We start from the raw sequence: 26,406 nt of genomic DNA, 5'->3' as shown, positions 1-26,406 counted from the left end.
CTTGACTCTACCCCAAGAAAAATTACTACAGTGTGGTCTCAACTGTTCATCAGTTTTGGCTTTTCCTATGAGACTTTTCTTTTTTGAGATAGCTGAGAATCTCCATGCAGGGCTCTTTCTGGAAAGGGCATTTTACTTAGAAGATTTTACCTTTATTAGGAGGGGAGAACTTGGAAGCTCTTTGTTGCTGCATCTCTGCCCTTGGGCCTGGGATGATGGGAGTCCTGAGGGCCTTGTGTCTTGCGGGGTCGGTCCGTGGGGGAGAGGAATGTAACGGGGATGAGGATGAAGGAGGAGGGGAAGGATGGTCCTTCTGCAGCCTTTAAGAGGCCTCTTGCCCTCCCCAGCCTCATAAACCTGGAGCTTGGGAGAACCTAAAACAGGTAAAACCTGAGATGCTGACTCAGTAAGAGTAGAGGCCCATTTGCATGATATTTCAAGGATGAGGTAGCTATGTGCAGCTTGATGTAGTAAAAGCAGCACTTGTTTCTGACCCATGTCTCCTAGATCACTCCTTCCGGTGCCCCAAACCTTGCTTGGTGGTGGTGGTGTAATTGCTAAGTCGTGTCTGACTCTTGCGACCCCATGGACTGTAGCCTACCAGGTTCCTCTGTCTATGGGATTCTCTAGGCAAGAATACTGGAGTGGGTTGCCATTTCTTTCTCCAGGGGATCTTTCCAACCCAGGAATCGAACCCAGGTCTCCTGCATTGCAGGCAGATTCTTTATCCACTGAGCTACGAGGGAAGCCCAAAGCTTGCTTAAGCACTTACTATTTGTCTAACACATAATGATCTTTTCACTATATTCCTCAAGCTGAGCACCTGGAGTTCAAAGATGGAGCCAGTCATAGCCCCTTGGAAGGTCAGACCCTTGGCTTTCAGGTAGGTGGATGTTTAGAAGATATCACCCAGAGACAAGCCCATGAGTTCTCCTCACCTGGACAGAGAACCCCCCCAAACTAGGCCCGAGTTGCTGTGCCTGCTTGCATGGCCTATTTTCTAAGCTACGAACAGCTAGCATTACCTGTTCTAAACATCTGGCGTTACCTGCCTCCTTAGTCACCTTGCCTCTGGCTTCAAACAGCTGTCAGGCCCCACCCCCTCCCCGCCTCCTTCCATCTGGAGTCCCTCCCTCCCTTTTTTTCCTTCCTGAAAGGATCTGGAAGCACCAGATCCACGAGATCTGATGTCTTTAAAAGGACCAGCCTGGGCCAGAAGGCTCACCTGAGAACGGTGACATTCACGTGGACGCTAGTCAGAGTCCACCAGCCATCTCCTTCTGGCCTCCGACTGGACACCATGAGGGCCTGTGTCCCCCTGACAGTGGCCATTCTCTGTGGCCTGGCCTGGGCCGGTAAGTCACTGCTGGTGGGGATGACAGGGGTCCTGCAGAGAGCTGGGGGACCTGGGAGGGAGAGCGTGAGGGTCGTGAGATAAGGGAGGGCCAGCTCTGTCCAAAAGCCTTGGTGTGAGGCAGGAGTTGCCTCTGGAGTAGATGGGCTGTGTGAAGGGAGCTACTAGACTGATGGGCCAGGGACACCTTAGAAGATGAGCCTCAAACAACCCTGGTCCAGCTTGACTTGATTTCACCAAGGTTTTGTTTTTCAAGGCCACCATATGGTGTGAAGCTGGACTGTGACTGGCTAGGTTTGCGTGGCCTGGCCACCCTTGGTCACTTCCTCTGCTACCTGGGTGAGGGGTGAGTTGTCTGGGTGGGACTTTTCCCTACGAAGCCTTAGTCGGTGGGCAGGCTCCAGGGATAGAGCCTCTGACCAGGAGGCAGGCCACGTGGTCAGAGGACTCCATTTCATCCCTGGTAGAGGACCTAAAGTGGAGAAAGGTCCAGGCCCCCAGGTACTAGTGGTGCAGGGATGGGACCAGTGTTGAGGATGGGAACACGTTCCTGTTCGGTAGGGGACAGGTGCTGATGCTGCTGTGTTAACTGGTGGTTACTGGGTGAGCAGGGAGAGTGCCAAGGGAGGGGGCTGAGCTGAGGGGTGTGGTGGGAAGCCTCCTCTGCCCAGAGGAGAAAGAATCCGAGCTTGATACCCATTGCACCCCACCAGGGTGTTCCTACACAGGACTGTCATAAGGATTAAATAAGATAATATATCAGAAGCACCCTACATGGAATGATATCTCAAAGAATTGGGTCTTTGATTATGATTGTGATTATAAATTGTCATTTAGTCACTCAGTCGTACCTGATTCTTTGTGACCTCATGGACTGTAGGCCACCAGGCTCCTCTCTCCATGGGATTTCTCAGGCAAGAATACCGGAGCTGGGTGCTACTTCCTTCTCCAGGGGATCTTCCTGACCCAGGGATTGAACCTGAGTCTCCTGCACTGGCAGGCAGATTCTTTACCCCTGAGCCACCAGGGAAGCCTGTAATGTAAATACATATAAAATCATGTATACTTTACCTGTATTATAATATAGTATATTAATCATATTAATATGATATAATAAATACTTATTTACATAAAATAATTTATATAAATACAGAATTTAGTCTTGGAATCATTTCCCACAAGGTTTTGGGTAAGGAGACCACCAAATAAACTAAATGAAAAGACTTTGGAGGGGGAAGTCTTTCCCAGGCCTCCCCACTGGCTGGGATGCTGTACCTCCACTCCCGCACACATGGCAGAGCAGCCAGCCCGGCTGGTGCAGAGCTCGTGCTAGAGACGGAGGGAGGGTGTAGAGCTTCAGGGTTAGTGTGAAGCAGTGGCCCTGGGGTTGGGGCATCCCAGTCGCAGGAGATGAGAGCAACTGGAGACATTTGGTCCCTGGGGGGTATTCCTGAGGGCAGACGCAACAGTGGCTTCAGAAAGGCAAGGTGGAGCCCTTGCCCCTGGGGCTGGTGGTCTGATCCTGCTGCGGGACTGATGGAGAAGTCAGGGTCCAGTGGGTGATGCCTCCTTCTTTCCTAAAGTGGGAGAATGGGGCTCAGTTCTTGTCTGTCTTCTGCCAACATCTTAGAACTTAGATGCGAGTATGAATAGCGTGGGAGCCAGTCTTAGGTCCTCGGTTATTTCAGGTGAATTGAGGCTGGAAGTGAATCATCTTGGTGGGCTAGATCTCCATGGAAACAGCACCTGGGGCCCCCAGAGAAGCACGGATGTAGGATTCCCTAAACATCAGAGGGGTGGAGAACTGTCATATAGGGGACACCCAGGCTTGGGACCAAGTTTCTTGATGGGCAGTATGGAGAGGGGGTGGGCATTCTGGCACATTTGAGTTTTGGAGTGTAGAGAAATTTAGCATTTCATGTAGGGATTGTTGGCCAGAGGTGGGGGGGTGGGTGATAAGCTCTGTGAAGCTTTGTTGATAAGCTCTGTGAAGGTAAAGAAAGGCCAAAATAGAGTACGAAAAAAAAAAGAGAGTTAGAGAGATGGGCAAGAGGGTTACTGGAGCAGTGATTCAGGTGCCTAGCTGGTGAGCGAGGTGTACACAGAGGGTTTGTGTGGATCGGAGCTGTGGGCTGGGAGCACTGGAGTAAATAGTCATGGTGACTAGTTCCCAGAGGGTCCCCAGAACAGATATAGCAGAGAGGCCTATGAGGAAAAGTCTCTCCCAACCCCCTCCCCATTCCCTCACACCCCAAGGTCCTCTTAAAGCAGATGGTCAGGTTTACAGGGACATGTAAAGGATCTCTGGCTCGGGGTTTCCAGTGATGACAAATCTCTTGAATAGAGATGAAAGAGTTCACTCAGCCAGGGCCAGTGTGGGGTGTCCTCCTGAGCTCTACAGAGCTGACCATTCACTTACTGCCCTTCTCAACTGGCGCCAGCTGCTGGACTGGAGTGAATTCCTTCCTTGGACTCTGCTGATCTGGCCCATTTAAGAAGGTTGTCCTGATTTGTCTGAGTTCTCTCCCTTTGGATTCTGGGTGTACTGCCAGGCTAACTGAACAGGCAGCTGACACAGTCTTCCTTCTGGGCTGAAAACTTCTCCTTAAGTTCTTTGCATGTGGGCTCCAAGGGAGCATCACTTAAGATTCAGGGGGCATTCCCCTGGGCTTGGAGGGACGAGTGGCCTTGACCCGGTCTTCTCTAGGGACGATTCACTGGCTCTGCCTTTCTGGCCACTTTGGAGGCCCTTTAGGTGAAGTTGCCTCAGAACCTGGGTTAACCCTGACATGATGTAAAGAACCTCTTTGATGTAAAGGACACAGACCCATAGCAATGATGTCAGCTAGAAACTGTCGGCCCAAGGGATGGCCTGGCTGAAACCCAGGGAGGCAGTCAGCTAGATCAGGCATGTAGACAGGGAAGACTGCTCCAGCCAGTGTGGACACTTACCACCTTGAAGATGGGCGTGGAATGCTGACCGCTTATTTATTTAACACTTACGTGGTGCTACTAATGTGTCCTGCCGTGTCTTAAGTGCTTTACAAAAATTAGCTCATTGAATTCTTATGAATATTCTATGAGATGGGCTCCATTATTGTCACACTTTTACAGAGAAGGAACCTGGGGCACAGCAGGTAAATTAACTTGCCCAAGAACACGTAGCTAGAAAGCAGCAGAACTAGAATTCCAGCCTCAAGCAGTTTGGTGCCAGACTCTGGGTTCTTGGCCTCTCTGCTGTGTCACCCTCATTAGAATAGTGTAAGCCCTAATCCCAAACTAGTAACCCAGCCCATAGCCCTCGTCTCCACCTCCACCCTAAGCGATGCTATACCTGTGGGAAACAGCAGCCAGGACCAAACCCCAATCTTATCTAAGGCAAAATTGGGATTATTTGTCCTCTCCTGGTCTTGACACATTCCTCAACCCTGAATGTGGTTTTAGACCTACTCCTCATTCCTTATCCAGACAGCAATGCAAAATTGTTATTTTTACCAGTAATTAACTCAAGCCCAAATCCTAACTGTAGCTCTTCATCTAAACCTAACAAGCCCCAATCGCTGGCTAAAATTAGGTTTAAGTTTTTTCATTCATACAAATTCCAGTGTTAAACGTGACTCTGACTCTGATCTGACATTCTCTGTAACCCACAGCCTGACCCTAAACCCAGAACCCGCTAAATCCAAACCTCAGGGACCTCAAGTGGAAACAAAGGCTGTGTTATCACCCTTAAAGCCTAGAGTGGAAGGAAAGAGAGCGCAGCCAGCTTGACCTGGCTCACCCCCTTCCACTGTCTTTGCTGTGGTGGGCTTGTTTTTTTAGCAGTGGTGGTGGGTTTGTACCATTTCTTTTAAACTTTCTTGTCTTATGCCCCTTATGTGACCAAAAGCTTGCTTCTGCAAGTCATTTGGCTGGAGCAAGGGATGTGGTCTGTGGTTGCATAACAGCTCTTGTTCCAAAGCCCAATTCTCACCCACACCCACCTCAGTCCCCACCCTGAGCGAAACTAATCCAAACACATTCCCAAGACCAGAAGAGACAGAAAGCTGTAACAAGTGGGGAAGGAGGTGCAGAGAGACCAGGCTAAGGGGAGGAAAGAACAAAGAACCAGAAGATGTAAAAGGGACAGGATGGACAGGCAGGGAATGAGTCATGGGGAGAAGACAGGTGGGGTCGTTAGAACAGCCGTGATCCACCATCCTCAACGTGACAGGGGAATGATGGTTTCTGGGCCAAGCCCAGCCCACAGACCTCTTTCTTTGGTCTCTCCGAATTTTTTAAAATTGGAAAATTTACATAAAAATGAAGGCTTCTGTTGAAAAAAAAAAAAAACTGGAGGCTCTGGCAACACTTAGCCTGCATCCCAAATGGCGACAATTGGCTGGAGCTGCTAGTGGCTGCCAGTCTCAGGCAGGGCATTGTTTCTGAGTCTGTCACAGTCCCCACCTCTTTCTACTGCCTCCCTGCTCTTGACTCGTTTGTGTTACAGGTCTAGTACAGTAGGCATCTGAGTTTGTGGTCCTGGTCTATATTATGAGCCCTGCAATAGTCAGTGGGTGGTGGGTGATGGCTCGTGGGCAGTGCGGGAGAGGCATGGGAGGCTGTGTGGGTACTTATCCCTGGCAGCTAGTAATGACCTTTCCTGCTAGGTAAGTCCCCGTCCCTGTCTGTGAACCCTCCTGCAGAGGGTACTGTGATGAGCAGAGTAGAATCCCCAAGGAGCTGAGTCTGACCTTTACTGACCGTAGGCAAAAGGGAGTCATGCGCATCTCGCTGTAATGAGAGATTTGACCGGGATGCTGTCTGCCAGTGTGACCGCCGGTGTCCCCAGCACGGGGACTGCTGTGAAGACTATGAGCAGCTGTGTACAGGTGAGCCTCCTTGTGGGGTGAAGGGTCTGGGAGGTACAGCAGACCAGGCCATGACCACATCTAGCCTGCTGGAGGGACTGCCAGCCAGGATGTCCAGCTATCCAGAGCAGAGTTCCAGACTGATCACGGTGCTCAAAGGACCTGAAGAGGATTAGGATGTCCCCAATGTAAGACCCCAACTTAAAATAGAAGTCATTTACCTGGAACATCTGTCTGAACTATTAGGATTAATATCTGGAAAGTTTAAGGAATTAAAAAAAAAAAGTGAAAAGATGAAAGTATCATTTTAGCATATATGACATTACCAATTATTATTTGCAAAAGTAAACAAATGGTAGTGAACTTTCCCAACTTGCACGCCACCAGGAAGACCACAGGGTGTCAATGACCGTCACAATTCACACCACTCTTCCTATCACAGGGCTTCCCCAGTGGCTCAGATGGTAAAGAATCTGCTTGCAATATGGAAGCCTCAGGTTTGATCCCTGGGTCAGGAAGATCCCCTGGAGAAGGGAATGGCTACCCATTCCAGTATTCTTGCCTGGAGAATCCCACGGACAGAGGAGCCTGGGGGAATACAATCCATGGGGTCGCAAAGAGTCAGACACAACTGAGCGGCTAACACTTTCACTTTTCCTACCACGAGTGGACTGAGTGGCTGCACATCATTCCTAGGCCAAGGGTTAAGCAGAACAAGTACCACCCTCAAAAGCCAGTTGTTCTGCTATTCTAACTACCCAGTTTTAAATTTGCAAAACTCATTTTGAACAATTCTCTTATTTTGATGCTTCCAATGTTTTAGACACCTAGGTAAATGGTCTTCTGCTGTTTACTGTCCACTCATATGCCCCGACTCCCAGCTTGGAAAACATGGTCACTGAAGCCCTGGTACCTAACGGCCAGCTGCATACAGTTGTGTGTGTCGTGTACTGCACAAGAGCCTCTGATTGAGAAGGCAAGCTGAACCAAAGTTGAATCTGTATCCTCGCTAAGCCACGTGTCTTGGTGAAGAGCTGTGTCTGCTGAGAGATAGGAGTACTTTTTCCTAATTTGCCCGAGCGTGGTCTCCGCTGACCCAGCCGTGTGCCGTCGGAGGTGCTTCCACCCTGAGGAGCGCTGATTCGATTTGCACAAAAACGCCAGTGCACTAGCACTGCTGCTGTCAGGTCCAGGCAGGGAAACCCAGGCCCAGAGCTCAGTGCCAGAACCAGACCCAGCCCTTCTCTGCCGCCCCGGGCCCCATTCAGCAGACACAGGGTGGCTTGTTCACCGTGGACCATCAGCCTGCCATTTCAACATACTCAGCTTAGCAACCATTTCATCCGTCTCCCTGATGTGCAACTCAGAGCCCTTTTCCTATAGAAAAAATATTATAAATGATGGTTGAGACCCTAGATTAGCTCACAGAAATCTATTCAGCATAAAGTGTGGCTGAGTTAAGAACCCTGTGGATTGTCAACATTAACCAGGCTGGCAGAAAGCAAGTGATTGGAGGGAGATGTTTGTTGACAGTGAATAACCTGCCCAGTGGCTCTGATGGGCTTCCCAGGTGGTGCTAGTGCCAAAGAACCCGCCTGCCAATGTAGGAGGAAGATCCCCTGGAGGAGGGTATGGCAACCCACTCCAGTATTCTTGCCTGGAGAATCCCACAGACAGAGGAGCATGGCAGGCTACAGTCCCTGGGGTTGCAGAGCTGGACACGACTGAAGCGACTTAGCACACAGACATGGGTCTGATGGTAATAACCCACACTATGTGGTGAACACACTAACCGATTCTGAAGCACTTTGTAATAGTGTTGGCTTTGAGCGGTGGAATTTATTCCACTCTGTGAGGAGAGAGGAGCTGAGTCCCCAGGTCAAGCCTTCCTCTTCCTCCCCACCCCCACTCCATTATTCTCCGCCTAGAGCTCAGGCTGCAGTCAATCTGCTTGCAGGCAAGGGGGTGGGGCACAGTAGGAATGTGCTTTTCTGAACGCCCTTCCCCCAAACGCAGCCTTTGGCCATTGCCAAGTGCAACTGTGAAGAAAGAAGGGAAGTTGGTAACTCAGGAAACAGTTCTTATTCCCTGAGGCCTGGGAGAAGTTCACCCTTGACCCTGGGAGTTATTATAGGTAAGGGATGTTCCTAAGTGAGGGCCTCGTCATTTGGGGGATTCAAGCCTATCCATCTATCAATTTATATTAAAGAAAAGTCATACCAACCTCAGAGTTTTCATCCCAGAAGGGACCACTTTTTGTCCCCACTCTCGTTTTTACGGATGAGCACACTGAATACCAGGCTTCCCTGGTGAAAGTGAAAGTGAAGTCGCTCAGTCGTGTCCGACTCTTTGCGACCTGTGGACTGCAGCCCACCAAGCTCCTCCGTCCATGGGATTCTCCAGGCAAGAATACTGGAGTGGGTTGCCATTTCCTTCTCCACCAGGCTTCCCTGGTGGCTCAGTGGTAAAGAATCTGCCTGCCAATGCAGGAGATGTGGGTTTGATGCCTGGGTTGGGAAGATTCCCTGGAGAAGAAATGGTAACCCACTCCAGTATCCTTGCCTGGAGAACTCTATGGACAGAGGAGCCTGGTGGGCCACAGTCCACGGGGTTGCAAAAGAATCGGAGGCGACTTAGTAACCGAACAGCAACACTGAGTACCAGAAGGGTAAATGGTGAGGAAGGTCATGCCTGGGGATGTTCTTTCATGTTTTAGAATGGTTTTCAATCCCCCTCTGTCTCACATTTTCTATTTTCCTCCTCCTTCACCTGGTACTTGTATGTTGTATCCAAGCCCCTGTTTTGTATTTTTTTCCACTGCACATGCTTGGTTGGGAGGACTGAGAACCAGGGATAAAGAGGAGGGGCCCCTTGGGGGTGACTGGTGACTTTACTTCTCTGACCTACAGCTGAAGAGAATCCCAAAGAACCAGAGCTATTCCTGGAACTGGAAGAGGAGACAGAGGGCGCTCCGGCTAGCAGTGAGTCTGCCTCTGCAAAGGGGGGCCTTTGGGAAAGGACAAGGGACACAGGATGGGGCAAGGAGAGGTCAGCCATGTCAACAGCAATAGGCCTGGGTCTAAGCCAGCCAGGACCCCAAATCTAGCACCTGGAGGTGGTGAGGGGCTCACTGGACTCTTGAGGCCTGGGCAGGAGGAAGCCCTGGGGTCCTCAGTGAGCTGGGGGGTTAGGCAGGAAAGAGTCTGAAGCCTGCAAGAGGGAGAGGGAGGGTTAAGAGATTTTATTTTTAGAGAGGGAAGATTATAAAAACAACAGGCCTGAAAGGAGAGTTCAGCATCAGAAAGGACTTCCTGACTGTGAAGGGTGTGCACCAATTAAGCTTGTTTGTTTTCCTTCCCTGGAGTTCTTTAATAGGAAGCAGGAGAGCGAGGCTGGTAGCGGGTAGGGATGGGGTGGCGGGGCTGGCAGTAGAGGGTGGGCTGGGGGAGGGGGCGTGGCCTGGCTGCTGACACGACAGAGCGACCCCTAGCGGTCTGCTCAGGACACACCTCCTCTCTGTCTTCTCAGGCTTGTATTTGGCACCCAACTCCTGCCAGGGCCGCTGCCTGGAGGCCTTTGACAAACACCACTCATGCCACTGTAATGCCCGCTGCCCAGAGTTTGGAAACTGCTGCGAGGATTTTGAGAGCCTGTGTGGCCATGGTCAGTCTCCCTCTCCCTTTAGCATAGCCGGGAGGCAGAGGGACTCTCTAGAGCAATGGTTCTCCAAGCGTGGCCCCTGGACCAGTAGCATGAGCATAATCTGGGAATTTATTAGAAATGGAAGCTCTAGGGCTCAGCCCGGATCCACAGAATCAGAAACTCTGGGGTGGGGCCCACCGATATGTTTTCACAAACCCTCCAGATGATCCTGATGCTTGCCAAAGTGCAAAAACCTTCCTAGTGGCAGGGAACCGTGTGGGTATTTTGTGCTAAGTGTAAGGATCCTTTAGGCTCTCAGGACTTCCCTGGGTGGCTCAGACAGTTAAGAATCTGCCTGCAATGCAGGAGCCCTGGGTTTGATCCCTGGGTTGGGAAGGTCCCCTGGAGAAGAAATGGCTACCCACTTCAGTACTCTTGCCTGGAGAATTCCACGGACAGAGGAGCCTGGTGAGCCATAGTTCAGGGGTCGCAAAGAGTTAGACTTGACTGAGGGACTAACAGGCTCTAGGCCACTGCCCTGCAGTCACTAGGGTGCCTGACTGCAGCCCCCTCCCCTGATGCTGGCTTCTGGAAGGTACCTGCGAGGGGATGTTCGCAGATAGCTACCTGCCCCCTGGCCTCCATCGAGCTCTGAGATACCCCTCCCCCAATTCCTCTCAGAGGGCTTCTCCCACAGCAGCGATGCCATAACTAAGGAAGAACTGCAGAGTGTCTCTGAGAAGATCTACAGGGCAGACACCAACAAAGCCCGGAAGGAAGACATCGTTCTCAACAGCCAAAACTGCATCTCGCCCTCAGAGACCAGAGACCAAGTAGACCGCTGCCCAGAGCCGTGAGTTCCCTGAACGCATCTTCCTGAATTTTGCCTCCTTTGGTGCCTCAGCTCTTATCTCCTAAGGCAGGTAGGATCAAAGGCAGAGGGGAAACTGGTTCTCTGGAGACAGATAAAGCCATCCTGAGGGCCTGTGGGGATCCATGTGGGAGGGTTTCTGAGGTTCCCCAGGTAGCACTAGTGCTAAAGAACCCATCTGCCAGTGCAGGAGACTTAAGGTTCTATCCCTGGGTTGGGAAGATCCTCCGGAGATATCTGCGAACATCCCCTCGCAGGTACCTTCCAGAAGCCACTCCAGTGGCAACCCACTCCAGTATTCTTGCTTGGAGAATCCCATGGACAGAGGAGCCTGGCAGGCTACAGTCCATAGGTTGCAAAGAGTCAGACATGATAGAACTTAGGATGGACAGACTGGCTGAAAATAGAACTGACCTTCCAAAAGATGAAGTAGAGAAAAGAGTGACCTCATGCATTGTCCCCAGAAGTATCTGAGGGCCCCACTCTGCCTCTGCACCCAACCCTCACATGCCTGCCCTGCATCTGGACATTCTGGAGTGTTTCTGCTCCATGTCCAGGCCTCTCACTGGGCTTCCCTCTACCTCCCCCAGGCTCTTCACATATGTCAATGAGAAGCTCTTCTCTAAGCCGACCTACTCCGCCTTCCTCAACCTCCTCAACAACTACCAGCGGGCCACGGGCCGCGGGGAGCACTTCACAGCCCAGGAGCTGGCCGAGCAGGACACCTTCCTCAGAGAGATCATGAAGACGGCCGTCATGAAGGAACTCTATGGCTTCCTCCACCAGCAGAGTGAGTGAGGCAGTGAGGCCTACCCCCCGGCCCATGAGGGAGGTCATCCTGAGGACTCGGGGTGCGCCTGCTGGGGACGGGGGTCCATGATGGGCAGGTTAGGAGAGCAGGTGAGGATTTAGGTGGAGGCCAGTGTACACTTGGGAAGGGGCAGGGAAGGGGCCAGAGAGAGGAGCCCACAGACTCCAGCAGGAGCTGAAGAATCCTCTGCCTGGCTTGGGAGTCATCCTGTCTTTTAACCTAATCTCAGCCCCAGGGGGCTTCCCTGGCGGCTCAGATGATAAAGAGTCTGCCTGCAATGCAGGAAACGGTTCTATCCCTAGGTCGGGTAGAACCCCTGGAGAAGGGAATGGCAAACCACTCCAGTATTCTTGCCTGGAGAATCCCATGGACAGGAACCTGGTGGGCTACAGTCCATGGGGTCATAGAGAGTGGACATGACTGAGCAGCTAACATTTTCACTTTCTTTCAGCCACCTCGTTTATCCCCCATGTGTATTTCAGTCTCAGGGTTCACTGCAGGCTGTGAGTCACCCCTGCCCCGCCGACCCCTCAGTGGACCCCAGACTCAGCACCATTTGCCAGGCACGAAGAGTCCCTGTTCATGCTCCCTTCTCAGGCACTAAGTCCAGGAAAGAGGCCGGCCCACTTCTTTTTTTTTTTTTTTTGCTGGGGAAGCAGCAACAGAAAATCAACAAAGGTTCAGAGTAGGAAGTTTTACCGGGAAGGGTTCTGGCTGGAACGATTCCAATAGAGATACATTCGAATCAGACCAAAAATGGTTTGGGCCTCAGGGCTTCTTGGCACGGGGTGTGTTTGTTAGTGTCCTCTGAATTCCTTCCCTGAACTCCAGGCAGCTGGGCCTGGCCTGGGGGCGGCTCCAGCCAGGTCGTCCCTTGCTGGCTGGGAGAGCGGGGGATGGCCTCTGCTCAGACACCGCGCTCCATCTTCCGGTGGCCCGGTTAGGTTAGTAACACTGTTTTTAGGTAAAGCCAGTGACACAAGCAAACCCTACGAAGAGGGTGTGATCCTGCACTGCCCCCTGGTGTCCTCTTTGTGGTAAACACGCGAGACGATTTTGGAGGTGGAGACAGCGCTGCTGCAGGCTCTTCCACTACTCACCCGGCCTTCCCTTCTCTCCCTATCCAAATCCCACTTCTCCTTAGAGTTCTAGCTCACATTCTAGGCCTTCCCTTCTCTCCCTATCCAAATCCCACTTCTCCTTAGAGTTCTAGCTCACATTCTAGGCCTTCCCTTCTCTCCCTCCAAATCCAAAAGTCCTCACATTCTTCTCTCCCTAAAATCCCAGCTCACATTCTAGCTCACATTCTACCTCGTTATGAAGCTGCACTCGCCGCAGCTTGTGGCAAGGGTTTGGACTCTGTCCTAAAATACCCTTGGAGCAGAGAGACTTGGTTTCACTTGTTAATGAAGCAAGTGACCCCGGGCCCTTTGACCCTTGGACCCTGTCTGAGCATTGTCTGTGCAGTGGGATCTTGGGAAACTGATGCATGGAAAGTACTCAGTGAAAAGCAGTCGTCATTCAGATTGTGAAGCTGTTCTCTGTTACATCATATATTTTTATTTTTTTAAACTAATTCTTATTGGAGTATAGTTGCTTTATAATGTAGTGTTAGTTTCTACTGTACGGCAAAGTACTCAGCTATGTGGTATGTCATGTATTTTTAGTCTTGTTTTCCAACTATGTTTTAAGTCCTTGAAAGGAGGGAATATGTCTGGTACATCTTCTGTGTCCCCTCTCATAATTCTAGGCAGTAAACCGTTGGTATTTGATCACACCCTAATTCAGATCCCCAGCCCTGACCTTGCCTTTGGGTCACACTGGCCTTTCTGACATCTCCACCTGCCTAACTGGCATCTACTCAGAGCTTAGTGTAAAGAGAACTCACAGTTCCTGCCTCTTCCTCCAGACAGACCTGCTCCTTTCTCAGTCTTCCCCATCTCATTCATAGTTCCATAATTCATCCAGTTACTTGTGCCCAAAGCCCAGGAGTTATATTTGATTCTTCTCTTTATGTCACCACTCTCCACCCCCATTTCCTCCACCAGGAATTGTTGTCGTTGTTCAGTTGCTAAGTCCTGTCCAACTATGTGATCCTATGAACTGCAGTACACCAGGCTTCCCTGTCCTTCACCATCTCCTGGAGTCTGCTCAGCTCATGCCCACTGAGCCAGTGATGCCATCCAACCATCTTATCCTCTGCTGCCTCCTTCTCCTCCTGCCTTCAACCTTTCCCAGCATCAGGGTCTTTTCCAGTGAGTCAGCTCTTCATATCAACTGCCCAAATTATTGGGGCTTCAGCATCAGTCCTTCCAATGGATATTCAGGGTTGACTTCTTTAGGATTGACTGGTTTGATCTCCTTGCAGTCCAAGGGACTCTCAAAAGTCTTCTCCAGCACACAATTCAAAGGCATCAATTCTTTGGTGCTCAGCCTTATTTATGGTCCAACTCGCACATCCGTATATGACTACTGGAAAAGCCATTGCTTTGACTATACGGACGTTTGTTGGCAAAGTGATGTCTCTGCTTTTTAACATGTTGTCTAGATTTGTCATAACTTTTCTTTCAAGGAGTAAGCGTCTTTTAATTTCATGGCTGCAGTCACTGTTGGCAGTGATTTTGGAGTCCAAGCCTGATACCACTCTGACATGAAGAATCAATGTGAGAATTTAAAGCAGTTAAAACAGTGCCAGGCACATATAACATAGTAAATCTAAAATACTTTTGTTATTATTACTCTTTGATCAAGCTCCAACCCTTGTATGCTGACTTCTGACTGCCTCTCAGACCCCCTCTCCCACCACTCTCTCCTCTTGCTCACTATGCTCCCCCACATAGACTCTCAGCTCTTTGAACATCAAGTTCAAGGCGTCCTGGAGCCTTTGTACCTGCTGTTTCTTCTACGTGTAAGAATCTTTCTCCCAGGTCTTTGTACAGCTGACTCCTTATCCTTCGGATCTCTGATTAGTGCCTTCTCAGAGAGGCCTTTCTGGCTTTCTAGAAGAGCACCCCATCCCCACCTCCAGTCATTATGGGATAATCTCCTTTATTTTCTTCATAGCACTTATCTGAAATCATCCTGTTTATTTGTTTATCATTTGTTTCCTCCACTGGAATGTAAACTATAAAGTCAGGGATCTTGTCCTTGTGATTCCCTGCTGAATCCTCAGCCTTCAGGTCTGGGCCTGGCACAGGACAGGTGCCCCAAAGATAATTGCTAAACAAACAACTGACTACATTTATTGGCTGAACCACCTGCCTCTTGTCAAGTTGGGACAGATGGCCCTGCCTTGCTTCCCAAGACCTGGCCCCACCTTCCCCTCTCCTAAGTCCTCTGTGCTCCTCTCCCCAGACCGCTACAGCTCGGAACAGGAGTTCGTCAGTGACCTAAAAAACATGTGGTTTGGGCTGTATTCCAGAAGCAAAGAAGAGAGGGACTCCAGTGGCTTTGAGCACGTCTTCTCAGGTGGGATTACTCTGCTTGGGAAGAAGGAGGTGGAGGGATGAAGAGGGATGCTTCCCTCAGGCATGGGGCAGCAGCCACACTGCTGAATCAGCAGCCACACCAGCTCGTAGGCCAAGAGGGAGGGGACTCAGGAGCCATTCTTGAGGACCAGTCTCTTCTGGAGCATCTGAGGGAGAAAGCAGCCCAGACACTGGGGCTCCCAACGCGCACACATAGGAAGGGAGATGCCTTTGAGGCCATGGTTGTCTACCTCCCAATGGTCCTCTGCTTCCAGCACTTGGCCGGCTGCTTCCCAAGAAGAACATGTTCTCTTCCTGCACTGCCACACCCTGCCAAGCTCCCCCCAAAACTGGCTTGTTCCTAGGGAAATGGCTAGAGGATCTTAGATTGATCCAGGGTCAGCCAGGGGAAGAAACTCTCCCGAGGGCTTGAGCTGAAATGGTGGTCGGGGTAGCGGGAGCTTCCTGAGCTGAGAGTTAGGGATGTGAGGGACTCCAGGAAGTTGGGGTGGACATTCTAGGAGTCAGAGACTAGAGAAGGGGGACAGCCTTGGCATGGGAGTAGGGAAAGAGGTTGGAGGGGCGGCCCAGATCACCCACCTTGATCTCTCTATCATAGGTGAAGTCAAAAAAGGCAAGGTCACTGGCTTCCATAACTGGATCCGTTTCTACATGCAGGAGAAGGAGGGCCTGGTGGACTATTACAGTCACATCTATGATGGGCCTGTGAGTACTGATGCTGACCTCATAGGCTGGAAAAGCCTTGTTAGCACCCAGACTTTCTGTCCTCATTCTGCATTCTGAACAGGCAGGCTTGTCTCTCACCCTGACCCTTTTGGCAGCCCATCCGGGATTGTGAATATGACTTTCCTATTTGCTGGAAAGTAGGTTTATCCAGCCAGCATGCTTCCAAACAGTGAGGGCTCCCGAGGTGCAGGGGGCAGGAGGAGACAGAGGGCATCCTCTGTGGATGGGAGAGTGTAGAAGGGGAGGATTCTCAGAGAGGAAAATCAAAGATATGCAATTACCAGCTGCCTGAATTTCCTTAGAATGTACAGTCCGCTGAAGTTTCAGTCTGGCTAGTCTGAGTTAAATTTCTTATGTTTTTATAAACCTGTGCTGCCCTAAGTCTGGAAACATTTTGGGGACACTAAACTGTCTTCCTCTTCCACGCGTGAAGGCTACTGGGAACAGTTATGTCCCTGCTCCCCTGGCATTGGGCACATGGATTCTGACTCTGGCCTTCCTGGGAGAAGTGAGATGGTGTTTCCAGACAGAGGGTCTGAGCGGAACTCAGACACCTTAGCAGGCAGACTGCTTCCTCTGTTGATTTAGAGAATCCACTCTCCCCAGAAAGCTCACATGGGCCCCCACGGGCCCCCGACACATCCTGGCCACCCCTGTCTTTGACTGCGTTGGGGCACTCACCAGACCCTCTTTGCCATCCTTCTCTCTACAGTGGGATTCTTACCCCGACGTGCTGGCCATGCAGTTCAACTGGGATGGGTACTACAAGGAAGTGGGCTCAGCTTTCATTGGCAGCAGCCCTGAGTTTGAGTTTGCGCTGTACTCCCTGTGCTTCATCGCCAGGCCAGGCAAAGTGTAAGTCCTGGTGGCCCAGGAGGGTGTGGGCAAATCACTGCTGTGGGGCTCAGTTTTCTCTCTTGGATTGTGAAGCTGTTGATGAGATCAGTCACATGGCTGCCAACCCTCATCCCAGCAACAGATCTATGTCCCCTCCTTCTCCAAGTGCAATCTTGTGCAGGAGCTCAATGTATCAAACAGTTGGACATGGAACTGCCCTGGGGGCTGCAAGCCTGTCTAGACTTCTCAGGTAGTACTAGTGGTAAAGAACCCACCTGCCAATGTAGGTGACGTGGGTTCGATTTCTGGGTCAGGAAGATCCCCTGGAGGAGCGCATGACAGCCTACTCCAGTATTCTTTCCTGGAGAATCCCATGGACATAGGAACCTGGTTGGCTACCGTCCATAGGATTGTGAACAGTCGGACATGACTGAAGTGACTGAACACGCACGCAAGCCTCCCTATTTGGCCCCTGAGGCTGCTTGGGGGAACACTGGAGCCCCAGAGAGCACAGCTGGAAACCAGGGGTCTCATCTTCTCTAACATTTGAGGACTCTGGGTCCAACCACTTCTGAAACCCTAAGCAAACATTTCATTTCTGGGGTTTTCAGCTCTAGAATTGGATTTGAGAATATTCCTCTAGGAAAGATGAGAAACAGTATTCTTTAAGAAGATAGAAAATAAGACAGATTTTGAAAGGGCGCTCTGCATGTAGGGAGCTGGAGGCAGTGGCTGAAGCAAGCTGTGGCAGCTCCCTTAAAGGGTAAGACAGGGTAGAGCCCTTCTGCATGGGCTAAACTCAATCCTTCCAGCCTGGAGATGGAGGTGGGGTGAAGCAAGTCCCTATTATTTGGTGATCTCTCCCCACAGGTGCCAGTTGAGCCTGGGTGGACATCCCTTGGCCATCCAGACCTATACCTGGAACAAGTCAACCTATGGAAATGGCAAGAAGTACATCGCAACGGCCTATGTGGTGTCCTCCACCCATTAGAGCTTCAAGCCAGAAAGACCTATGAGGGCCGTGAGAGTTCTTGTCAGACTGAGATGCTATTTGCTCTGCGCTGGAGGGTATGGGATTAGAGGAGACTCAATCCAGAAACGTTCCTATGGGAAAGAAGGAAACTATACAAGTTAGAAAAACAGTCAAATCTTTGTCCTCCAGCACTTTGGAAATAGAAGGTTGGGACCCTCCATAGCTCTTTGCCTTGAAGGGAGATGGAACCATGAAGAAGTTCTTGACCTCTCCAGGTCTCATGTTTCCTTTCAATACAAAGGGAAGGGGTTTGCTCCACTTCCTCTTCTGGGGGTTGGTAAGAAGGCAAACCTGATGCTATTTTTACTGTGAAGATGTTTTCAATTGTTCTTAGGAAGAACGGCTGATAGAAATCCCAGATTACCGTAATGGCTGTGTACACAGCGCTGCAAACTGTAATCACCCCTGTACTGGGGCTTCAAAGAAATCAGGCCATGGAGATCAAGGGCAGGTGTTTGGTCTTTCCAAGGGTTACATCCTTAAATGGTCTTAAAGACCTTAAAGAACAGGGTCTGCGAGAGGGTAAGGACTGATGCAGTGAGTAGGCTGGAGAGGGAGTAGACTCCTCCAGGCCTGATTTTTTTTTTTTTTTTTTTGCAGCTAGGTAACTGCATCAAGAAATTTCCTATTTGTAGATATTAAGTGCAGTTACAGGACTGAATTTTGATCCCAAAGAGTTTGTAGAAGAGTTTTCCTCATAGGAGGAAGATTCTACATCAGAAGAAGAAAGGAACCTATAGTTTGGTATCGCTAACATAATTATCTTAAGTCTCATTCAGCAGCCAAAATTTGCATAAGCTCCAAAATGGAAGACAGGGAGACTGGGGCTCCCTATTTCAACCTCAATCATGCATTTTTCCCCTACCCGCAGTGGGGACCAAATGCTGTCCCACAGAGTGAGGCTTTAGAGTCTTGCGTCTCCAATTAAAGTCATTTAAGAAAACTTGAAATCTGTCTCGTTTTTGTATATGGCCCCCTTGAACTGCTTGGGGAAAGAGTGTCAAAGAAGAAATAAGTGAAGATAAAACTTTTATTTTATGATTCTTAAATGATCTAACAGATAACAGTTTATTCAAGATAATAATAGCAGCTAACAATGTATTTGATTATATAAGCTTATCTGTGACAGGTAAAAGGGACAGAGGAAGGAATTATTTTGTCATTATAAAGTACTAACTATCCATGTAGTGGCACAGTGTTATTTGAAAGTGGGCATGGATTAGTTGTAAATGTGTATTGCAAACTATGGCAACCACTATAGAAGTTAAAAATATGTATAACTGACATGCTAAGAAAGGAGAGAAAATAAAATCATATAAAATACTCAAAAGCATAAAAGGCAGGAAGAGAGTAGAAGACATAATTAGGAACAAAGAACAAGGGCAACAAACAGAAGACTGTAATGAATATGGTAGATATTAACCCAGCTATGTCAGTAATCACTTTGAATGTCAGTGTTCTACATGTACTAATTAAAAAACAGAGATTGTCTGGGTGAATAAAAAACTGAGACCTAACTATGTCATCTACAGGAAATCCACTTTAAAATGGATAAAGAAAAATATACCATGATAATACTAATCAAAAAAAAGATCACACCTGTACACCCTCAATTGGAAATGCAGCATTTTAACCACTGGATTGCCAGGGAAGTCACTGTAATGCCTTTTTAGATATAACAGCAAAGGCACAATCCGTGAAAGGAAAAACTGATAACCTACACTTCATTAATGATAAAAACTTAAACCTGCATGATCAGGACTTCTCTAGTGGTCCATTGGCTAAGACTCCTCGCTCCCAGTGAAGGGGCCTGGGTTTAATCCCTGGCCTGGCAACTGGATCCCACATGCTGCAACCAAGAGTTTGGATACCACAATTAAAGATCCCGTGTGCTGCAACTAAGATCTGGCACAGTCAAATAAATAAATTAAAAAACCAGTATGATCATCTCTATAGATGCAGAAAAATCTTTTGATAAAATTCAATATCCATTTAGGATAAAAACTCTCCAGAAAGTGGGCATAGAGTGAACATACCTCAGCATAAAAAAGCCTATCTATTACAAACCCATAGCTAATATCATACTCAGTGGTAAACAGCTGAAAACATTCCCTCTAAGATCAAGAATAATACAAGGATGTCCATTCTTGCCACTTTTATTTAACATCATTTTGGAAGTCCTAGTTATAGCAATCAGAGAAGAAAAGGAAATAAAAGGAATCCAAATTGGAAGCAAGAAGTAAAACTGTTCACCATTTGCAGATGAGATGATATGACAACATTGAAAATTCTAAAGATGCCACTAGAAAACTATTAAGAGCTCATCAATGAACTTGGTAAAGGTTCAGGTTATAAAATTAATACACAGAAATCTGTTGCATTTCTATAAACTAACAACAAACAATTAGAGAAATCAGGGAAACAATCCCATTTTCTATCACATCAAAAAGAATAAAATACCTAGTAATACACCAACCTAAGGAGACAAAAGACCTGTACTCTGAAAACTGTAAGATGAAAGAAATTTAAGACAACATGAGTGGAAAGATATATCATGTTCTTAGATCAGAAGAATTAGTATTGTTAAAATGACCATACTACTCAAGACAATGTACAGATTCAGTGCAATCCCTATCAAATTACCAATGGTATTTTTTCACAGAACTGGAATAAAACATTTTAAAATTTGTAGGGAAACACAAAAGACCCCAAATAGCCAAAAAAATCTTGAGAAAAAAGAATTGAACTGGAGGAAACATGCTTCTTGACTTTAGACGATACTCTAAGGCTATAGTAGTCAGAACAGTATGGTACTGGAACAAAAATAGAACACAAAAACATAGATCAATGGGACAGGATAGAAAGCCCAGAAACAACCCATGCACTGATGTGAAATTAATCTATGATAAAGGAGGCAAGAATATAAAATGGAGAAAAGACAGTCTCTTCAATAAGTGTTACTGGGGAAAAACTGGATAGCTACACATAAAAGAGTGGAATTAAACATTCTTTAATGCCATATAAAAAGTAAACTCAACATGGATTAAATGGAAGACTTGCTACTATAAAATGCCTAAAGGAAAACATAGGAAGAACACTCTTGGACATAAACTGAAGAAATATTTTTTCAGATCCACTTCCTAGAGTAATGGAAACAAAAGCAACAATAAACAAATGGGACCTAATTAAACTTAAATGCTTTTGCACAGCAAAGTAAACCATAAACAAAAAGACAACCCACAGAATGGGAGAAAAATATTTGCAAATGATGCTACTGACAAGGGATTAATTTCCAGAATATATAAGTAGCTCAATATAAAAACCAAAAACCAAAACCAAACCAAAACCAGCTCAACATCAAAAAAAAAAAAAAAAAAAAAACCCCAAACCCCAAACCCCAATCCAATCCAAAATATGGGTAGAAGACCTAAATAAACATTTCTTCAGAGAAGACATACTAGATGGCCAGGAGGCACATGAAAAGATGCTCAACATCACTAATTATTAGACAAATGCAAATTAAAACCACAATGAGGTATCACCTCACACCAGTTGGGCCATTGTCAAAAAGTCAATAAATGCTGGAAAGGGTTTGGAGAAAAGGAAACCCTCTACACTGATGGTAGAAATGTAAACTGGTGCAGCCACTATGGAGAAGAGTATGGAGGTTTGTCAAGAACCTAAAAATAGAGCTACCATATGATCCAGCAGTCCTACCTCTGGGCATATACCCGGAAAAGACAAACATTCTCATTTGAAAAGGTGCACCTCAATGTTAGCACTATTTACAATAACCAAGACATGGAATCAACCTAAATGTCCATCAACAGATGAATGGATAAAGAAGGTGTGATACACACACACACACACACACACACACACACACACACAGAGGAATATTACTCACTCATAAAAAAGAATGAAATAATGACATTTGCAGCAACATAGATGGACCTAAAAACTATCAATCTAAGTAAAGTAGGTCAGACAGTGACAAAAATCATATTATCACATATCTGGAATCTAAAAAAAGATGCAAATGAACTGACTTACAAAACAAAAACAGACTCACAGTCTTTTTGTCTGTTTCTAGTCTGACATAGAAAACAAGCATGGTTACCAAGGGGAGAGGTGAGGGAGGAGGGGTAAACTGAGAATTTAGACTCTATTGTGTGGCACAGAGGACTGTTCAATATCTTGTAATAACCTATAAAGGAAAAGAATCTGAAAAAGAACACATATATTTGTGTCTATATGCTGCTGCTGCTAAGTTGCTTCAGTCGTGTCCGACTCTGTGCGACCCCAGATGGCAGCCCACCAGGCTCTCCCGTCCCTGGGATTCTCCAGGCAAGAACACTGGAGTGGGTTGCCATTTCCTTCTCCAATGCATGAAAGTGAAAAGTGAAAGTGAAGTCGCTTAGTCATGTCCGACTCTTCTCGACCCCATGGACTGCAGCCCACCAGGCTCCTTCATCCATAGGATTTTCCAGGCAAGAGTACTGGAGTGGGGTGCCATGTACATTTGAAACATTGTAAATTAACTATACTTCAATTAAAAATAAAAACTTATGCTTTGGGAAAGACAATATCAAGGGAATCAGCAGAAAAGTCACAGATGGGGAGAAAATATTTGCAAAAGACATATTTAATAAAGACTGTTATCCAAAACATGGAAAGAAATCTTGAGACTCCATAAAAAGTCAACAACCAATTAATGAATGGGACATTAACAGACATCAACCATTAACAGGCTAAAGAAGATATATAGATGGCAAATAAGCATATAAAAGGATACTCCACCTCAAACGTTATTCAGTTCAGTCGCTCAGTCGTGTCCGACTCTTTGCGATCCCATGAATCTCAGCACACCGGGCCTCTCTGTCCATCACCAACTCCCAGAGTTTACTCAAACTCATGTCCATCAAGTCGGTGATGCCATCTAGCCATCTCATCCTCTGTTGTCCCCTTCTCCTCCTGCCCCCAATCCCTCCCAGCATCAGAGTCTTTTCCAATGAGTCAACTCTTTGCATGAGGTGGCCAAAGTACTGGAGTTTCAGCTTCAACATCAGTCCTTCCATTGAACACCCAGGACCGATCTCATTTAGAATGGACTGGTTGGATCTCCTTGCAGTCCAAGGGACTCTCAAGAGTCTTCTCCAACACCACAGTTCAAAAGCATCAATTCTTCGGCACTCAGCTTTCTTCACAGTTCAACTCTCACATCCATACATGACCACTGGAAAAACCATAGCCTTGACTAGACGGACTTTTGTTGGCAAAGTAATGTCTCTGCTTTTTAATACGTTATCCAGGTTGGTCATAACTTTCCTTCCAAGGAATAAGCATCTTTTAATTTCATGGCTGCAATCACCACCTGCAGTGATTTTGGAGCCCCCAAAAATAAAGTCTGACACTGCTTCCACTGTTTCCCCGTCTACTTCCCATGAAGTGATGGGACAAGATGCCATGATCTTAGTTGTCTGAATGTTGAGCTTAAGCCAACCATTTCACTCTCCTCTTTCACTTTCATCAAGAGGCTTTTTAGTTCCTCCTCACTTTCTGCCATAAGGGTGGCATCATCTTCATATCTGGGGTTATTGATATTTCTCCCGGCAATCTTGATTCCAGCTAGTGCTTCTTCCAGCCCAGCATTTCTCATGACGTACTCTGCATCATGAGATGCATCATAAGTTAAATAAGCAGGGTGACAATATACAGCCTTGACGTACTCCTTTTCCTATTTGGAACCAGTCTGTTGTTCCATGTCCAGTTCTAACTGTTGCTTCCTGACCTGCATATAGGTTTCTCAAGAGGCAGGTCAGGTGGTCTGGTATTCCCATCTCTTTCAGAATTTTCCACAGTTTAGTGTGATCCACACAGTCAAAGGCTTTGGCATAGTCAATAAAGCAGAAATAGATGTTTTTCTGGAACTCTCTTGCTTTTTTGATGATCCAGCGGATGTTGGCAATTTGATCTCTGGTTCCTCTGCCTTTTCTAAAACCAGCTTGAACATCTGGAAGTTCACGGTTCATGTATTGCTGAAGCCTGGCTTGGAGAATTTTGAGTATTACTTTACTAGCGTGTGAGATGAGCGCAATTGTGCAGTAGTTTGAGCATTCTTTGGCATTGCCTTTCTTTGGGATTGGAATGAAAACTGACCTTGTCCAGTCCTGTGGCCACTGCTGAGTTTTCCAAATTTGCTAACATATTGAGTGCAGCACTTTCACAGCATTGTCTTTCAGGATTTCAAATAGCTCAACTGGAATTCCATCACCTCCACTAGCTTTGTTCGTAGTGATGCTTTCTAAGGCCCACTTGACTTCACATTCCAGGATGTCTGGCTCTAGGTGAGTGATCACACCATCATGATTATCTGGGTCGTGAAGATCTTTTTTTGTACAGTTCTTCTGTGTATTCTTGCCACCTCTTCTTGATATCTTCTGCTTCTGTGAGGTCTATACCATTTCTGTCCTTTATCAAGCCATCTTTGCATGAAATGTTTTCTTGGTATCTCTAATTTTCTTGAAGAGATCTCTAGTCTTTCCCGTTCTGTTGTTTTCCTCTATTTCTTTGCATTGATCGCTGAGGAAGGCTTTCTTATCTCTCCTTGCTATTCTTTGAAAGTGCAAATTAAAACATACCATTTTCCATTACACATCTGTTACAATAGTCAAAATCAGGAACACTAACAACATCAAATGCTGGTGAGGATGTGGAGGATTAGGAACTCTCAGACATTGTTGGTGGAAACGCAAAATGGTATAGTCATTTTAGAAGATAGCTTGATGATTCTGTAACAAAACTAAGCATATTCTTACCATATGATCCAGCAGTTGCACTCCTTGGCAATTGTACTATGAAAGGAACTAAAAACTTTTACCCACACAAAATCCTGCAGATGAAAGTTTTTAACAGTTCCATTCATCATGGCCCAGACTTGGAAGCAAACAAGATGTCCTTCAGCAGGTAAATAAATTGTGGTACATCCAACAATAGAATATAATGCAGAGCTAGAAATAAATGAGCTATCAAGCCCTGTAAGGAATCTGAAACTCATATTACTGAGTGAAAGAAGCCAAACTGAGAAGACTCCATATTATATGATTTCAATTATTTGACATTCTGGAAAGGGCAAAACTGTAGAGACAGTAAAAATGATCAATAGTCATTGGGGGTGGCAGTTGAGGGGGAGAGATGAATATGTGGAGTGCAGAGGATTTTTAGGACAGTGAAAATACTCTGTATGGTATTATAACCATAGATATATAGTTATTAGTTATTTGTCTAAACCCACTGTATAACAAACACCAAGAGTGAATCCTTAGCTAAATTATGGATTCTGGGTGACTATGATGTGTCAATGTAGGTTCATACTTGGCAAAAAAAAAATTTTTTTTCCATTCTGGTGAGTGATGTCGATAAAAGGGGAGGGCTATGCATATTTGGGGGACAAGGAGTATATGCAAATCTCTGTACATTTATCTTTTTTTTTGGCAAGAAGTAAATTTATTAATATAGTATTCTTGTAGGAGATGCAAGCATGAAGGCAAAGGAGCTCTGCTCCAAGGACTAAGTAGAGTACAATTTTATAGCCAAGGAAAGGGAGAGGGGCAAAGACCACCTTCTTCGAGTAGACATGAGACTTTCTGTACATTTATCTTAATTTTGTTGTAAGCCCAAAACTGCTCTCAAAAAATAAAGTCTTAAAAAAAAAAAAGTGGAAGGAGCATTGCACGTAGACTATGAGGGGGTAAATGGAGACTGGTAGTTCCTGGCCCTGATAACCAGCCCCTTGACCGTGTACACAGGGAACGTAAGGGTGCCTCTGGACGCAGCTTCTGTGGTTGCAGAGGCTGACCAAGCTGCGGGAGGAGGAAGTGCCAGAGAGACACAAGGAGACTTCTCACCTGTGAACATGTTATTTAGGCCACAGATGCTAGGAAAATGCCAGGTATTGAGGAGTGCCTCAGGTAAGTTACAGAGTACAGGTGGATAACACAGCCTCCTCTTACCCTTCCTCAGGGGCGCTCACAGTCAAATGAGCAAGACTGGGGACAGCAGAAGAGGGGGTCACAGAGGCCAGCTCTGATGTCAGACTGCCCAGCTCTGACTCACCAGCCTCTATAATTTGCAGATTATTTGGGAAAATTCCTTAATTATTCAGGTCAGTGTCCTTATCAGAATGGGGATAATATGACCATTGTTGTGAGACAAGCAAAATAAAATAGTATGCTTATTCCTTCTAATAATTCTTGTCTCCCTTATTATTGTTGTTTAGTTGCTCAGTTGTGTCTGACTCTTTGTGATCCCATGAACTGCAGCACTCCAGGCCTCCCCATCTTTCACCACCTCCTGGAGCTTGCCCAAACTCATGTCCACTGAGTTGGTGATACCATCCAACCATCTCGTCCTCTGTCATCCCCTTCTCCTGCTACCTTCAATCTTTCCCAGCATCAGAGTCTTTTCTAATGAGTTGGCTCTTTGCATTAGGTGGCCAAAGTATTGGAGCTTCAGCTTCAGCATCAGTCCTTCCAATGAATAAACCCTTATTATACAGATATCATTTTGCTCTTGGATAAGCAGTTTACCTTCCTTGCTATCAACCTTAACCTTTATCTCCTGATACCTAGAACTTGTGCTCCTTAGAGACCTCTTCAGAGGTCTTCCAGGTAGTTAAGTGGGAGACAGGGAGAGATGCAGGGGAAAGTTATTCAATCCCAGGGTCTGGATTTTACCTTTGGAGGGAGGGACAGAAAACATTTGTTAAGCTCTTACCATATCCCAAATTGTGCTA

At 47.0% G+C, this 26,406-nt stretch overlaps 1 protein-coding gene across 2 annotated transcripts; it reads left to right on the top strand.

The window, feature by feature from the left end:
* Nucleotides 1-633: 633 nt before the first annotated feature.
* ENDOU (endonuclease, poly(U) specific) lies at nt 634-18,556 on the top strand. Of its 2 annotated transcripts, XM_005905450.3 has the most exons (11): nt 634-883; nt 1,201-1,355; nt 6,103-6,225; nt 9,114-9,185; nt 9,733-9,867; nt 10,528-10,699; nt 11,308-11,507; nt 14,883-14,996; nt 15,615-15,721; nt 16,455-16,597; nt 17,450-18,556. In XM_005905450.3, exons 1-11 carry the CDS (start codon nt 837-839, stop codon nt 17,568-17,570), a joined length of 1,389 nt encoding a protein of 462 aa, XP_005905512.2. In that variant the 5' UTR covers nt 634-836; the 3' UTR covers nt 17,571-18,556. The 2 variants fall into 2 exon arrangements, with proteins under 2 accessions (XP_005905512.2, XP_070226068.1); XM_070369967.1 differs by lacking the exons at nt 634-883; nt 1,201-1,355; nt 6,103-6,225 and adding an exon at nt 8,683-8,879.
* Nucleotides 18,557-26,406: the final 7,850 nt, after the last annotated feature.

Source organism: Bos mutus, chromosome 5, assembly GCF_027580195.1.
Source record: "Bos mutus isolate GX-2022 chromosome 5, NWIPB_WYAK_1.1, whole genome shotgun sequence".
Lineage (NCBI taxonomy): Eukaryota > Metazoa > Chordata > Mammalia > Artiodactyla > Bovidae > Bos > Bos mutus.
This window is presented reverse-complemented; position numbering and strand designations above follow the sequence as displayed.